The sequence below is a fragment of the Pristiophorus japonicus genome, chromosome 15 (assembly GCF_044704955.1).
Source record: "Pristiophorus japonicus isolate sPriJap1 chromosome 15, sPriJap1.hap1, whole genome shotgun sequence".
NCBI lineage: Eukaryota > Metazoa > Chordata > Chondrichthyes > Pristiophoridae > Pristiophorus > Pristiophorus japonicus.
This window is the reverse complement of record NC_091991.1, coordinates 95,682,324-95,700,065: the sequence shown is the minus strand read 5'-3', so window position 1 is coordinate 95,700,065 and position 17,742 is coordinate 95,682,324. Positions and strand designations below refer to the sequence as shown.

The 17,742-nt window shown below is 48.8% G+C and overlaps 1 protein-coding gene across 3 annotated transcripts in view; it reads right to left on the bottom strand.

Annotated features, from left to right (window-relative positions):
• The window catches only part of mical3a (microtubule associated monooxygenase, calponin and LIM domain containing 3a), a 637,446-nt gene that overhangs the window by 87,363 nt on the left and 532,341 nt on the right, over positions 1–17,742 (bottom strand). For all 3 annotated transcript variants that reach the window (XM_070900720.1, XM_070900722.1, XM_070900721.1), the window contains 2 exons: positions 4,427–4,489; positions 117–200 (listed from right to left, as the gene is read on the bottom strand). In XM_070900720.1, the coding sequence (XP_070756821.1) occupies positions 117–200; positions 4,427–4,489 (147 nt within the window). The remainder of the gene's footprint in view (positions 1–116; positions 201–4,426; positions 4,490–17,742) is intronic.

Sequence of the window (17,742 nt, the reverse complement as noted above, 5' to 3'; positions counted from 1 at the left end):
CCAATCAGTATTGAGCTCCTCGCTGTCAATCGCACTGACTCCATGAAAGGCAGTGTTGACAATGCTTTCATCTACATGTGAGGCCCAGCCTTCCCGCAGAGCGCGACTCAGCATACCGTCCTCAAGTGCTGCTCCCTCCTCCTCCTCATCGTCATCCTCATCGTCTTCATCGGAGCTCAGCTCCGCCTCTATCTGCTGATCTGGGGATGCAATAGAGAAAAGGGGAGGAATTCAAGACCCACTTCAGTCATGTCCCAGCCACGTCAACAGATTGCAGCAGATGTGTTCCCTGGGATAGCTATCAAAACACAAACTTCAAAATAACTTCACTTTCTAACGGAACACATTTATCAACGAACAATAGCTTGCATTTAAATAGCAGCTTTAAAGTAGCAAAACCTCCCAAGAGCGTTAACCATAAAGAATTTTGAAAGCAAGCCACAGAAGGACAAATGTCAAAGAGGAAGGGCTGGATTTTCGGTGTTGATGTTTTTGGGGCGGTAATGGCGGCGGAGCGGTAAGGTTAGGGCCCAGGAACAGTTTGCGCCTCAGTCAGTAACATTGGGCAGCTGGGCCCTGCGTTAGGGGACAGAGCTAAGGGAGGCGTTGTACACCTCTCATGGCGCAAGGATGGGAAACTCCCGAGCTAAAGAGCCGGGCTGGGAGTGCTCCCAGAGACGCCTGAGGGGGGGGACCCCACAGAAACATCCCCAAAACATTGCCCACGCCACCACAACACAAATCGCTAACACAATGAAAAGATAAAACAATGACACTTACCTTGGGCGTCCATTACTTACCTCTCTGCTGCCGGTATCATTGGACTGCCCGATTCCCCAGGCACTCGCTGCGGGGGTGGACGGGTCAGGCAAGGGTCAAAACTCGCTCTGGTGTCACGACCAGGAACATTTTACACCGGCGCAGCTCTCCCAGGCAGTGCTGCTCTGCACTGCCGCTAAACCGGACCCGAGGATCGCCGCGGTGTGCTGGAGGCTGACCGCCCGTCCAGAACACCTCACCACTGCCATTGCCACCGCTCCGGGGTGGAAACCCGTCCCATAGGCTTCAAAAAATGAGAGAGTTAGAGAGCCGGAGAGGTTTAGGGAGGGAATTCCACAACACTAGGCAGCTGAAGGCACGGCCACCAATTGTGGAGTGATTAAAATCGGGGACGCACCACATAGCAGATTTGGAGGAGCACAGATATCTCGGGGCGTTGAGGGGCTGGAAGAGATTACAGGGATAGGGAGGGGTTTGAAAACAAGGATGAGAATTTTGAAGTTATGAACTTGGAAGTGTTTCCCCAATGATACAATCACAGAATCATGCTATTGGCTAATCAAGTCTACCTGTTCCAAACCCACTCTCCTGCTCACTCCCTATACCTCTTCCTATCCCACTCACTCCAATCTCACTCACCAACCTCCCCGTGTTATTAATATCCCACTCACTTTAACTTTACTCAACAGCACAGGCCCATCACTCAGTATTATAACCCTTCCCTATTTACCTGACCCCTCATACTCAACCATCTCCCCAAAACACTGGTCTGATTCTCACTGTCCCCCAGTCCCTCTCTTTCTCCCTGTCCCTCAGTCGATTTTGCTCTCTCTCTCTTCCCCAGTCTCTCTCTCTCTCTCCACCCCAGTCTCACTCTCTCCCCCCCCCTCCCAGTCTCTCTCTCTCTCTCCCCCAGTCTCAGTCTCTCTCTCTCCCCCACCCCTCCCAGTTTCTCTCTCTCTCCCGCCCCTCCCAGTCTCTTCCTTTCTCTCTCCCCCAGTCTCACTCTCTCTCTCCCCCCTCCCAGTCTCTCTCTTTCTCTTCCCCCCCAGTCTCAGTCTCTCTCTCTCCCTCCCAAGTCTCTCTTTCTCTCTCTCTCTATCCCCCTAACCCCCCAGTCTCTCTCTCTCTCTCTCTCTCTATCCCCACCCCCCCAGTCTCTCTCTCTGTCTCTCTCTCTTGCCCCGTCCCAGTCTCTCTCTCTCTCTACCCCTACCCCCCCACCCCCAGTCTCTCTCTCTCTCTCCCTCCCCCCCACCCCCAGTCTCTCTCTCACTCTCCCCGGCCCCCAGTCTCTCCCTCTCCCCCCCCTCCCAGTCTCTCTCCCCCCGTCCCAGTCTCTCTCTCTCTCGCCCCGTCCCAGTCTCTCTCTCTCTCTCCCCCAGTCTCTCTCCCGCCCCCCTCCAAGTCTGTCTGTCTGTCTCTCTCTCTCCCACAGACCCAGTCTCTCTCTCTCTCCCACAGTCTCAGTCTCTCTATCTCTCCCACAGACCCAGTCTCTCTCTCTCTCTCTCTCCCCACCTCCCAGTCTCTCTCTCTCTCCCCCAGTCTCACTCTCTCTCTCCCCCCCTCCCAGTCTCTCTCTTTCTATTTCCCCCCCAGTCTCAGTCTCTCTCTCTCCCTCCCCAGTCTCTCTCTCTCTCTCTCTCTCTCTCTTCCCCACCCCCAGTCTCTCCCTCTCCCCCCCTCCCCCTCCCAGTCTCTCTCCCCCCGTCCCAGTCTCTCTCTCTCTCTCCCCCAGTCTCTCTCCCGCCCCCCTCCAAGTCTGTCTGTCTGTCTCTCTCTCTCCCACAGACCCAGTCTCTCTCTCTCTCCCACAGTCTCAGTCTCTCTATCTCTCCCACAGACCCAGTCTCTCTCTCTCTCTCTCTCTCCCCCCCTCCCAGTCTCTCTCTCTCTCCCCCAGTCTCACTCTCTCTCTCCCCCCCTCCCAGTCTCTCTCTTTCTATTTCCCCCCCAGTCTCAGTCTCTCTCTCTCCCTCCCCAGTCTCTCTCTCTCTCTTCCCCACCCCCAGTCTCTCCCTCTCCCCCCCTCCCCCTCCCAGTCTCTCTCCCCCCGTCCCAGTCTCTCTCTCTCTCTCCCCCAGTCTCTCTCCCGCCCCCCTCCAAGTCTGTCTGTCTGTCTCTCTCTCTCCCACAGACCCAGTCTCTCTCTCTCTCCCACAGTCTCAGTCTCTCTCTCTCTCCCACAGACCAGTCTCTCTCTCTCTTCCACAGACCCAGTCTCTCTCTCTCTCTCTCCCACAGATCCAGTCTCTCTCTCTCTCCCCCAGTCACTCTCACTCTCACTCAATCCAGTTGCAGACATTGTGCAGTGAGACTGAAGATGCCAGCTCCATCACTCCAGTTACTGAGAGCGCAGTGAGTTCCTCTCAATGTTTCCTGTTATCGGGTCAAACAGCTAGTTCAGCAAGCAGAGTAAAGCTTCTTCACACATCTACTGAGCCAAGCGTCCAACTGAAGACATTCACAGTGGGCAACACGAGCGAAGCAATAATACCCCTTCCCTCCCCGACACTCCCTCTCCTCCCCGACACCCCATCCCCTCCCCGACTCCCCCTCCCTTCCCCGACACTCCCTCTCCTCACCGGCACCCCCTCCCCTCCCCGACACCCCCTCCCCGACTCCCCCTCCCCTCCCCAACACTCCCTCTCCTTAAGACACCCCCTCCCCTCCCCGACACCCCCTCCCCTCCCCGACACTCCCTCTCCTCCCCGACACCCCCTCCCCTCCCCGACACTCCCTCTCCTCCCCGACACCCCCTCCCCTCCCCGACACTCCCTCTCCTCAACGGCACCCCTTCCCCTCCCCGACAGTCCCTCTCCTACCCGACTCCCCCTCCCCTACCCGATTCCCCCTCCCCTACCCGACTCCCCCTCCCCATCCCGACTCCCCCTCCCCCCCCCGGCACCCCTTCCCCTCCCCGACGCCCCCTCCCTGACACCCCCGCCCCGGCAACCCCTCCCCTCCCCGACTCCCCCTCCCTGACACCCCCTCCCCTCCCCGACACCCCCTCCCCGGCACCCCCTCCCCTCCCCGACTCCCCCTCCCCTCCCCTCCCCGGCACCACCCCCCTCCCCGGCACCACCCCCCTCCCCGACACCCCCTCCCCTCCCCGACTCCCCCTCCCTTCCCCGACTCCCCCTCCCCTCCCCGACTCCCCCTCCCCTCCCCAACACCCCCTCCCCGACACTCCCTCTCCTCCCCGGCACCCCCTCCCCTCCCCGACTCCCCCTCCCCTTCCCCTTCCCGACACTCCCTCTCCTCAACGGCACCCCTTCCCCTCCCCGACAGTCCCTCTCCTACCCGACTCCCCCTCCCCTACCCGACTCCCCCTCCCCTCCCCGACACTCCCTCCCCGACTCCTCTTCCCCTCCTCGACACTGCCTCCCCGACACCCCCTCCCCTCCCCGACTCCCCCTCCCCTCCCCGACTCCCCCTCCCCTCCCCGACTCCCCTTCCCCGACACCTCCCCTCCATGACCTCTCCCCCTCCCCTCCCCTCCCCCACACCCACTCCCCTCCCCGGCACCCCCTCCCTGACATAATATGTCACTGACCCCGTGACCCCCACTGACATGCTCACTCTGACAGGACCAGAAGAGAAGCAGTTGATGCTCAGGCTTGCTTTAGAGAAACAAAACTACCTCCAGACAGGGAATCCAACCACGCTCGAACCGCTTCATTCCGAAATGGGGGAGCGTCAGAGGCTACATTGGGAAAAAGGAAAAGAAATAAAAACTAATGAATGGGTGAAATGGATGGGAGATGGTCCATGCGACGTGAGGGAAGCTGGTGTTCTCTGACACTGGGGGTGGTTCACACACGGGCACCAACAGTAATCGTGCACTCAGCACCCAACATCAGCATCAACACCAAGTCCTCAATAATGGCGGAGCCCAGCATGTAGTGCAAAAGACAAGGCTGATGCACTTGCAACCATCTTCAGCCAGAAGTGCCGAGTGGATGATCCATATTGGCCTCCTCCTGAGGTCCCCACCATCACAGAGGCCAGTCTTCATCCAATTCGATTCACTCTACGTGATATCAGGAAACGGCTGAGCGCACTGGATACAGCAAAGGCTATGGGCCCCGACAACATCCCGGCTGTTGTGCTGAAGACTTGTGCTCCAGAACTAGCCGCGCCTCTAGCCAAGCTGTTCCAGTACAGCTACAACACTGGCATCTACCCGACAATGTGGAAAACTGCCCAGGTATGTCCTGTCCACAAAAAGCAGGACAAATCCAATCCGGCCAATTACCGCCCCATCAGGCTACTCTCAATCATCAGCAAAGTGATGGAAGGTGTCGTCGACAGTGCTATCAAGCAACACTTACTCACCAATAACCTGCTCACCGATGCTCAGTTTGGGTTCCGCCAGGACCACTCAGCTCCAGACCTCATTACAGCCTTGGTCCAAACATGGACAAAAGAGCTGAATTCCAGAGGTGAGGTGAGAGTGACTGCCCTCGACATCAAGGCAGCATTTGACCGAGTGTGGCACCAAGGAGCCCTAAAGTCAATGGGAATCAGGGGAAAAACTCTCCACTGGCTGGAGTCATACCCAGCACAAAGGAAGATGGTTGTGGTGGTTGGAGGTCAAACATCTCAGCCCCAGGACATCACTGCAGGAGTTCCTCAGGGCAGTGTCCAAGGCCAAAACATCTTCAGCCAATCATAAATGACCTTCCCTCTATCATAAGGTCAGAAGTGGGGATGTTCACTGATGATTGCACAGTGTTCAGTTCCATTCGCAACACCTCAGATAATGAAGCAGTCCGTGCCCGCATGCAGCAAGACCTGGGTAACATTTAGCCTTGGGCTGAAAAGTGACAAATAACATTCTCTCCATACAAGTGCCAGGGAAAGATTATCTCCAACAAGCGAGAGTCTAACCACTGCCCCTTGACATTCAACGCCATTACCATCGGCGAATCCCCCATCATCAACATTCTGGGGGTCATCATTGACCAAAAACTTAACTGGACCAGCCACATAAAGAGCAACAAGAGCGGGTCAGAGACTGGGTCACCTCCTGACTCCCCAAAGCCTACAAGGCACAAGTCAGGAGCATGATGGAACACTCCCCACTTGCCTGGATGAGTGCAGCTCCAACAATACTCAAGAAGCTCGACACTATCCAGGACAAAGCAGCCGCTTGATTGACACCCCATCCACCACCTTAAACATTCACTCCCTCCACGACCAGCGCACTGTGACTGCAGTGTGTACCATCTACAAGATGCACTGCAGCAACTCGCCAAGGCTTCTTTGGCAGCATCTCCCAAACCCACGACCTCTACCACCGAGAAGGAAAAGGGCAGCAGGTGCATTGGAAAACCACCACCTCCACGTTCTCCTCCAAGTCACACAACATGCTCAGCTGGAAATATATCGCCATTCCTTCAACGTCGCTGCGTCAAAATCCAGGAACTTCCTCCCTAACAGCACTGTGGGAGTACCTTACCCACACGGACTGCAGGGGTTCAAGAAGGCGGCTCAACATCACCTTCTCAAGGAGCAATTAGGGATGGGCAATAAATGCCGGCCTTGTCAGCATCGCCCAGAAACAGTGAACGAATAAAAAAAACTCCCCACTGTCCAGTTCTATTTAATCCACACACTCCCGATATCCAGTTCTATAACACACACACTCCCGATATCCAGTTCTATAATACTCACACTCCCGATATCCAGTTCTATAATATTCACACTCCCGATATCCAGTTCTATAATACTCACACTCCCGATATCCTGTTCTATAATATTCAAACTCCCGATATCCAGTTCTATAATACACACACTCCCGATATCCAGTTCTATAATATTCAAACTCCCGATATCCAGTTCTATAATACTCACACTCCCGATATCCTGTTCTATAATATTCAAACTCCCGATATCCAGTTCTATAATACACACACTCCCGATATCCAGTTCTATAATACTCACACTCCCGATATCCTGTTTTATAATATTCAAACTCCCGATATCCAGTTCTATAATACACACACTCCCGATATCCAGTTCTATAATACACACACTCCCGATATCCAGTTCTATAATATTCAAACTCCCGATATCCAGTTCTATAATACACACACTCGCGATATCCAGTTCTATAATATTCAAACTCCCGATATCCAGTTCTATAATACACACACTCCCGATATCCAGTTCTATAATATTCAAACTCCCGATATCCAGTTCTATAATACACACACTCCCGATATCCAGTTCTATAATACACACACTCCCGATATCCAGTTCTATAATACTCACACTCCCGATATCCAGTTCTATAACACACACACTCCCGATATCCAGTTCTATAATACACACACTCCCGATATCCCGTTCTATAATACACACACACTCCCGATATCCAGTTCTATAATACACACACTCGCGATATCCAGTTCTATAATACACACACTCCCGATATCCAGTTCTATAATACACACACTCCCGATACTCAGTTCTATAATACACACACTCCCGATATCCAGTTCTATAATACACACACTCCCGATATCCAGTGCTATAATACTCACAGTCCCGATATCCAGTTCTATAATACTCACACTCCTGATATCCAGTTCTATAATACACACACTCCCGATATCCAGTTCCATAATACACACATTCCCGACATCGAGTTCTATAATACACACATTCCCGACATCCAGTTCCATAATACACACATTCCCGATATCCAGTTCTATAATACTTACACTCCCGACATCCAGTTCTATAATACTCAAACTCCCGATATCCAGTTCTATAATACACACACTCCCGATATCAAGTTCTAGAATACACACATTCCCGATATCCAGTTCTGCAATACTCACACTCCTGATATCCAGTTTTATAATACTCACACTCCCGATATCCAGTTCTATAATACACACACTCCCGATATCCAGTACTATAATACACACACTCCCGATATCCAGTTCTATAATACACACACTCCCGATATCCAGTACTATAATACACACACTCCCGATATCCAGTACTATAATACTCAAACTCCCGATATCCAGTTCTATAATACACACACTCCCGATATCAAGTTCTAGAATACTCACATTCCCGACATCCAGTTCTGCAATACTCACACTCCTGATATCCAGTTTTATAATACTCACACTCCCGATATCCAGTTCTATAATACACACACTCCCGATATCCAGTTCTATAATACATACACTCCCGATATCCAGTTCAACAATACACACATTCTCGATATCCAGTTCTATAATACACACTCTCGATATCCAGTTGTATAATACTCACATTCCCGATATCCAGTTCTATAATACACTCACTCCCGATATCCAGTTCTATAATACACACACTCTCGATATCCAGTTCTACAATACTCACACTCCTGATATCCAGTTCTATAATACACACACTCCCGATATCCAGGTCGAAAATACACACACTCCTGATATATATCCAGTTCTATAATGCTCACACTCCCAATAACCACTTCTAGAATACATACACTCCCGATATCCAGTTCAATAATATACACACTCCCGATATCCAGTTCTATAATACACTCACTCCCGATATCCAGTTCTATAATACTCACACTCCCGATATCCAGTTCCATAATACACACACTCCCGACATCCAGTTCTATAATACTCAATCTCCCGATATCCAGTTCTATAATACACACACTCCCGATATCAAGTTCTAGAATACACACATTCCCGATATCCAGTTCTGCAATACTCACACTCCTGATATCCAGTTTTATAATACTCACACTCCCGATATCCAGTTCTATAATACACACACTCCCGATATCCAGTTTTATAATACACACACTCCCGACATCCAGTTCTATAATACACACACTCCCGATATCCAGTTCTATAATACTCACATTCCCGATATCCAGTTCTATAATACACTCATTCCCGATATCCAGTTCTATAATACTCACACTCCCGACATCCAGTTCTATAATACACACACTCTCGATATCCAGTTCTATAATACTCACACTCCCGATATCCAGTTCTATAATGCACACACTCCCGATATCCAGGTCAAAAATACAAACATTCCTGATATATATCCAGTTCTATAATGCTCACACTCCCAATAACCACTTCTATAATACATACACTCCCGATATCCAGTTCAATAATATACACACTCCCAATATCCAGTTCTATAATACACCCACTTCCGACATCCAGTTCTATAACACTCCCACTCCCGATATTCAGTTCTATAATTCACATACTCCCGATATCCAGTACTATAATCCACACACTCCCAATATCCCGTTCTATAATACACACACACTCCCGATATCCAGTTCTATAATACACACACTCCCGATATCCAGTTCTATAATACACACACTCTCGATATCCAGTTCTATAATACTCACACTCCTGATATCCAGTTCTGTAATACACACACTCCCGATATCCAGGTCGGAAATACACACACTCCTGATATATATCCAGTTCTATAATGCTCACACTCCCAATAACCACTTCTAGAATACATACACTCCCGATATCCAGTTCAATAATATACACACTCCCAATATCCAGTTCTATAATACACACACTCCCGATATCCAGTTTTATAATACACACACTCCCGACATCCAGTTCTATAATACACACACTCCCGATATCCAGTTCTATAATACAGATTCCCGATATCCAGTTCTATAATACTCACACTCCCGATATCCAGTTCAATAATACACACACTCCCAATATGCAGTTCTATAATACACACACTCTGGATATCCAGTTCTTTCACACACACTCCCGATATCCAGTTGAAAAATACTCACAGTCCCGATATCCAGTTCTATAATACACACACTCCCAATATGCAGTTCTATAATACACACACTCTGGATATCCAGTTCTTTTACACACACTCCCGATATCCAGTTGATAAATACTCACAGTCCCGATATCCAGTTCAATAATACACACACTCCCAATATGCAGTTCTGTAATACTCACACTCTGGATATCAAGTTCTTTCACACACACACTCCCAATATCCAGTTGTATAATACTCACAGTCCCGATATCCAGTTCTATAATACACACCCGATATACTGTTCTATAATACTCACACTCCCGATATCCAGTTCTATAATACTCACACTCCCAATATCCAGTTCTATAATACACACACTCCCGACATCCAGTTCTATAATACTCTCACTCTCGATATCCAGTTCTATAATAATCACACTCCAGGTATCCAGTTCTACAATACTCACGCTCCCGATATACTGTTCTGTAATACACAAACTCCCGATATCCAGTTCTATAATACACATACTCCAGATATCCAGTTCTATAATACTCACAACTCCTGATATCCAGTTCTATAAAACACACACTACCGATATCCAGTTCTATAATACACAAACTCCCGATATCCAGTTCTATAATACACACACTCCCGATATCCAGTTCTATAATACTCACACTCCCGATATCCAGTTCTATAATACACACATTCCCGACATCCAGTTCTATAATACACAGACTCCGGACATCCAGTTCTATAATACTCACACTCCCGATATCCAGTTCTATAATACACATACTCCTGATAACCAGTTCTATAAAACACACACTCCCGATATCCAGTTCTATAATACTCACACTCTGGATATCCAGTTCTTTTACACACACACTCCCGATACCCAGTTGTATAATACTCACAGTCCCGATATCCAGTTCTATAATACACACACTCCCGACATCCAGTTCTATAATACAAAGACTCCCGACATCCAGTTCTATAATACTCACACTCCCGATAACCAGTTCAATAATACACACACTCCCGATATCCAGTTCTGTAATAGAAACACTCCCGGTATCTAGTTCTATAATAGAGTTTCCCGATATCCAGTCCTATAATACTCACACTCCCGATATCCAGTTCTATAATACTCACACTCCCGATATCCAGTTCTATAATACACACACTCCCGATATCCAGTTCTATAATACTCACACTCTGGATATACACTTCTTTCACACACACACTCCCGATATCCAGTTGTACAATACTCACAGTCCCGATATCCAGTTCTATAATACACACACTCCAAATATGCAGTTCTATAATACTCACACTCTGGATATCAAGTTCTTTCACACACACACTCCCAATATCCAGTTGTATAATACTCACAGTCCCGATATACAGTTCTATAATACTCACACACACGATATACTGTTCTATAATACTCACACTCCCGATATCCAGTTCTATAATACACACACTCCCGATATCCAGTTCTATAATACTCACAGTTCTGATATCCAGTTTTATAATACTCACACTCCCGACATCCAGTTCTATAATACAGACTCCCGACATCCAGTTCTATAATACTCACACTCCCGATACCCAGTTCTATAATACACTCCCCATATCCAGTTCTATAATACTCACACACCCGATATCCAGTTCTATAATACACACACTCACGATATCAAGTTCTATAATACACACACTGCCAATATCCAGTTCTATTATACTCACAGTCCCGACATCCAGTTCTATAATACACAGACTCCCGACATCCAGTTCTATAATACTCACACTCCCGATACCCAGTTCTATAATTCACACACTCCCGATATCCAGTTCTATAATACACACACTTCCGACATCCAGTTCGAAAATACACAGACTCCCGACATCCAGTTCTATAATACTCACACTCCCGATATCCAGTTCTGTAATACACACATTCCCGACATCCAGTTCTATAATACTCACACTCCCGACATCCAGTTCTATAATACACACTCCCGACATTCAGTTCTATAATAGACACACTCCCGATATCCAGTTCTATAATACTCTCACTCCCGATATCCATTTCTATAATACACACACTCCCGATATCCAGTTCTATAATACACACACTCCTGATATCCAGTTCTATAACACTCACAATCCCGATATCCAGTTCTATAATACACACACTCCCGATATCCAGTCCTATAATACTCACACTCCCGATATCCAGTTCTATAATACACACACTCCCGATATCCAGTTCTATAATACACACACTCCTGATATATATCCAGTTCTCTAATACATACACTCCCGATACCCAGTTCAATAATATACACACTACCAATATGCAGTTCTATAATACTCACACTCTGGATATCGAGTTCTTTCACACACACACTCCCGATATCCAGTTGAAAAATACTCACAGTCCCGATATCCAGTTCTATAATACACACATTCCCGACATCCAGTTCTGTAATACACAGACTCCTGACATCCAGTTCTGTAATACTCACACTCCCGACACCCAGTTCTATAATACACACACTCCCGATACTCAGTTCTATAATACACACACTCCCGATATCCAGTTCTATAATACACACACTCCCGATATCCAGTGCTATAATACTCACAGTCCCGATATCCAGTTCTATAATACTCACACTCCTGATATCCAGTTCTATAATACACACACTCCCGATATCCAGTTCCATAATACACACATTCCCGATATCCAGTTCTATAATACTCACACTCCCGACATCGAGTTCAATAATACACACATTCCCGACATCCAGTTCCATAATACACACACTCCCGACATCCAGTTCTATAATACTCAAACTCCCGATATCCAGTTCTATAATACACACACTCCCGATATCAAGTTCTAGAATACACACATTCCCGATATCCAGTTCTGCAATACTCACACTCCTGATATCCAGTTCTATAATACACACACTCCCGATATCCAGTTCTATAATACACACACTCCCGACATCCAGTTCTATAATACTCAAACTCCCGATATCCAGTTCTATAATACACACACTCCCGATATCAAGTTCTAGAATACACACATTCCCGATATCCAGTTCTGCAATACTCACACTCCTGATATCCAGTTCTAGAATACACACATTCCCGATATCCAGTTCTGCAATACTCACACTCCTGATATCCAGTTCTATAATACACACACTCTCGATATCCAGTTCTATAATACTCACACTCCCGATATCCAGTTCTATAATACTCACACTCCCGATATCCAGTTCTATAATACACACACTCCCGATATCCAGTTTGACTTTTACCACTAATTCTCCAACCTTCCAGTTAAGAAAGCTGAGGATAGTTCACGTCTAACAATTGATTACCGTTCGATGTAACCCCAGATTGAGCCTGTTGCTTGGGAGCCCCCCACTCCCTGACCCAGAATCCATCAAGTAGATACTACTTCCCAACCATGGACATTTCAAATGGGCTCTGGAGTATTCCTGTTCAGCAGTATTCCTGGTCTGGTGTATTCCTGGTCTGGAGTATTCCTTTTCGGGAGTATTCCTGGTCTGGTGTATTCGTGGTCTGGAGTATTCCTGTTCGGGAGTATTCCTGGTCTGGTGTATTCCTGGTCTGGAGTATTCCTGTTCGGGAGTATTCCTGGTCTGGTGTATTCCTGGTCTGGTGTATTCCTGGTCTGGAGTGATACGTCCTTACTATACAGTATAAATGCACACAAGGCCTATGCTTGAGAGGTCAGTCTGTGACCTGTCCTTTATTCCTTAGCACTCAAGGTGGGTGGAGCTTCCCCTTTTATACCTGAAGGCCCAGGTTAGGAGTGTCTCCCACCTAATGGTCAGTGTTCTCACGGTGTACAACTTAGATCAGTTTATACATGGGTTACAATGCTGGTTGAATACATGACATCACCTCCCCCCCCAAAGTCTTATTGGGGTCACAGGTTGAGTCTCTCTGGTGGTTTACGCTCCCTTGTAGAGCGCCTGAGTTGGGGCTCCGGTTGTTGGGCGCTGGCCTGAGTGTCTGCTGTTTGCGGTGCCTCAGGCCTGTCCGGACTGCCCACAGTGACTGGGCTCTCCTCCCTTTGGTCCCTGGGTTCGGTCACCTGTGGTGGAGTGAACTCTATATCGTGTTCTTCCTCTGCTTCTTCTATGGGGTTGCTGAATCTCCTTTTTGTTTGATCCACATGTTTGCGGCAGATTTGTCCATTGGTAAGTTTAACTACCAGAATCCTATTTCCCTCTTTGGCAATCACAGTGCCTGCGAGCCTTTTGGGCCCTGCAGCGTAGTTGAGGACAAAAACAGGATCATTTACATCAATACATAGCGCCCTCGCATTCCTGTCATGGTAGTGATATTGTGACTGGCGCCTGCTCTCGACAATTTCTTTCATGGTGGGGTGTATAAGGGATAACCGGGTTTTGAGAGTCCTTTTCATTAGTAGCTCTGCGGGTGGAACCCCTGTGAGTGAGTGTGGTCGGGATCTGTCGGCCAACAGGAGGCGTGATAAGCGGCTTTGTAGGGAACCCCCTTGGATTCTGAGCATCCCCTGTTTTATTACCTGCTCGTTCTGCCTGGCCGTTTGAGGCCGGCTTGAACGGTGCTGTTCTAACATGGTTAATTCCATTGCCTGCCATGAAGTCCTGGAATTCAGTGCTTGTGAAGCACGGGCCATTGTCGCTGACCAAGACATCCGGTAGACCGTGGGCGACGAACATTGCCCGTAGACTTTCTACCGTGGCAGAGGATGTGCTTGAATTTAAAATGTCACACTCGATCCATTTGGAGTAGGCGTCGACGACAACCAAAAACATTTTCCCCATGAAAGGACCTGCGTAGTCCACATGGATGTGTGACCAAGGCTTGGTGGGCCATGGCCAGGGGCTAAGGGCTAAGAGGGGCTTCCCTGGGTGCATTGCCCAGCTGGGCACACGTGTTGCACCTGCGAACACAAAGTTCCAGATCTGCATCTATCCCTGGCCACCAAACGTGTGACCTGGCAATTGCCTTCATCGTGACAATGCCCGGGTGCCCATTGTGGAGTTCTCTGATGAACACCTCTCTTCCCATCTGGGGCATGACTACGCGGTTTCCCCATAGTAGGCAATCGGCCTGAATCGAGAGTTCATCCTTGCGCCTGTGAAATGGTTTAAATTTCTCAGGGCATGCCCTGTACGTGGCTGCCCAGTCCCCATTCAGGACACATTTCTTGACTAGAGACAATAGCGGGTCTCTATTTGTCCAGACTTTAATCTGACGGGCTGTCACGGGTGAGCCTTCGCTTCCGAAAGCTTCAACAGCCATGACCATCTCAGCAGCATGCTCGGTAGCCCCCTCAGTGGTGGCTAGTGGGAGCCTGCTGAGTGCATCGGCGCAGTTTTCGGTGCCCGCTCTGTGCCGAATTGTGTAGTCATAGGCAGCTAACGTGAGTGCCCACCTCTGTATGCGGGCCAATGCATTTGCATTTATGGCCTTGTTGTCGGCCAAAGGGGACGTTCGGGGTTTGTGATCTGTCTCCAGTTCAAATTTCCTGCCAAACAGGTACTGGTGCATTTTCTTTACCGCAAATACACTTGCGAGCGCCTCCTTTTCTACCATCCCGTAGCCCCTTTCTGCCTGGGACAGACTTCTGGAGGCATAAGCTACCGGCTGTAACTGACCCTTGGCATTGACATGCTGCAACACACACCCGACACCATAGGACAACGCATCGCACGTGAATACAAGTTTCTTACATGGGTCATATAGCGTTAACAGATTGTTGGAACATAACAAATTGCATGCTCTATTAAAAGCCCTTTCCTGGCTGTCCCCCCAGACCCATTCACGATCTTTGTGTAGGAGCACGTGTAGCGGCTCTAGCAGCGTGCTCAATTTGGGAAGAAAGTTACCAAAATAGTTCAGGAGCCCCAGGAACGAACGCAGCTCCGTCGTGTTACAGGGTCTGGGTGCTCTCTGGATCGCTTCCATCTTGGACGCAGTAGGGCTGATCCCGTCTGCTGCTACCCTCATCCCCGGGAATTCTGCCTCTGGTGCTAGGAAGACGCACTTCGCCTTTTTCAGTCGCAGACCTACCCGGTCCAGTCTGCGTAGCAGGAGGTGTTCTTCAGTATCGTAACCTGTAATGAGGATGTCGTCCTGAAAAACCACCGTCCCTGGAATCGACTTGAGGAGGCTTTCCATATTTCATTGGAAGATCGCGGCGGCCGAGCGAATCCCGAACGGACATCTGTTGTACTCAAACAACCCCTTGTGTGTCGTGATAGTGGTCAGCTTCTTCGACTCACTCGCCAGCTCCTGGGTCATGTAAGCTGAGGTCAGGTCCAATTTTGAAAAAAGTTTGCCACCGGATAGCGTCGCAAAGAGGTCCTCTGTTCTCGGTAGCGGGTACTGGTCTTGGAGTGACACCCGATTGATGGTGGCCTTGTAATCGCCACATATCCTGACCGACCCATCCGCCAGTCACTGAATTCGACTGGCGAGATGATGCCTTCCCCCAGCAGGCGGTCCAATTCGCCTTCTATCTTTTCCCGCATCACGTACGGCACCGCTCTGGCCTTGTGGTGTACTGGCCTGGCGTCCGGGTTTATGTGAATCACTACCTTGGCCCCCATGAAAGTGCCAATGTCGTGTTGAAATAATGAGTCAAATTTGTCCCGGATCTGTGAGTACGATACTCGCTCCACAGAGGAAATTGCATTGACATCGCTCCATTTCCAGTTCATGACAGCAAGCCAACTCCTCCCCAGTAGTGCGGGACCATCCCCCGGGACAACCCAGAGTGGCAGTCTGTTCTCCGAATCTTTGTGGGTTACGACTACCGTGGCGCTGCCTAGCACCGGAATGATCTCCTTTGTGTATGTCCGTAGCTGTACGTCAATCGGCGATAATTTTGGCCTCCTGGCCTTGGATGCCCACAACTTTTCGAACTGTTTGATATCCATCAGGGACTGGCTGGCACCCGTGTCTAGCTCCATTGATACTGGGATGCCATTGAGGAGCACTTTCATCATTATCGGTGGCGTCCTGGTGTATGAACTGTATACGTGCTCCACACGAACTCACTTCAGCTTCCAGCGATTTCCCCCAGTGTCCATTTCTGCAATTTCTGCAGGTATTTTGCTCATCTCTGCAAACTCCGGCTGAGTGTGTGCCTCCACGCCTCCAGCATGAGTTGCGGTTTGAAACAAAAGGTCCCTTGCCAGTCGATCGTCCGACTGCCCCTGTTATTGTCCTTGAGTGCACCATTAACAGGTGTTGATGGCCCCATTACTGGCCGCATTGTCCCTTGCAATGGCGTGAATTGCTGTTCAGCTTGCCATTGTCTCTGTCGAACTCCCCCTCTGGGTTCGACTACATGTTGGGGCATGCCCGACTGCCCTTGTCTGCCTGGAGAACTGTGTGCTGCTTTAACAATGTTGAATCTCTGTCCAAACCATTCCTTAACACAGTACCTCTCGTCTGTTCTGCTAGTGGCCATGCTCGCGTGGTTTAAATCCCAGTTTCTTGTCGCCATTGATATGTCCTTATATACAGTATAAATGCACACGAGGCCCATGCTTGAGAGGTCAGTCTGTGACCTGCCCTTTATTCCTTAGCACTCAAGTGATGAAGGTGGGTGGAGCTTCCCCTTTTATACCTGAAGGTCCAGGTTAGGAGTGTCTCCCACCTAGTGGTCAGTGTTCTCACGGTGTACAACTTAGGTCAGTTTATACATGGGTTACATTGCTGGTTGAATACATGACATGGAGTATCCCTGTTCGGGAGTATTCCTGGTCTGGTGTATTCCTGTTCGGGAGTATTCCTGTTCAGGCAGCGGGTCAGTATAAATTTGCCTTAGCCTTTGAAGATCGAAGTTAAACATGGCTATGTTTGCCTCAAGGATTTCACAATGCATGGACTATATTCCACAAACGGATGGCTCAGGCACTGAAACCTTTCTTGAGACCCGAATGTCTGCTGTAGTATAGCAACGAACTTTTGCTTGCTACACCTGACAAACGGACTCATATTGCCCAAATGGAGGAGTTACTGGACTTTCTTCTGAAGGCTGGACTAAAAATTAACCCAAAGAAGGCACGATTATTAGAACCAGAAGTGATA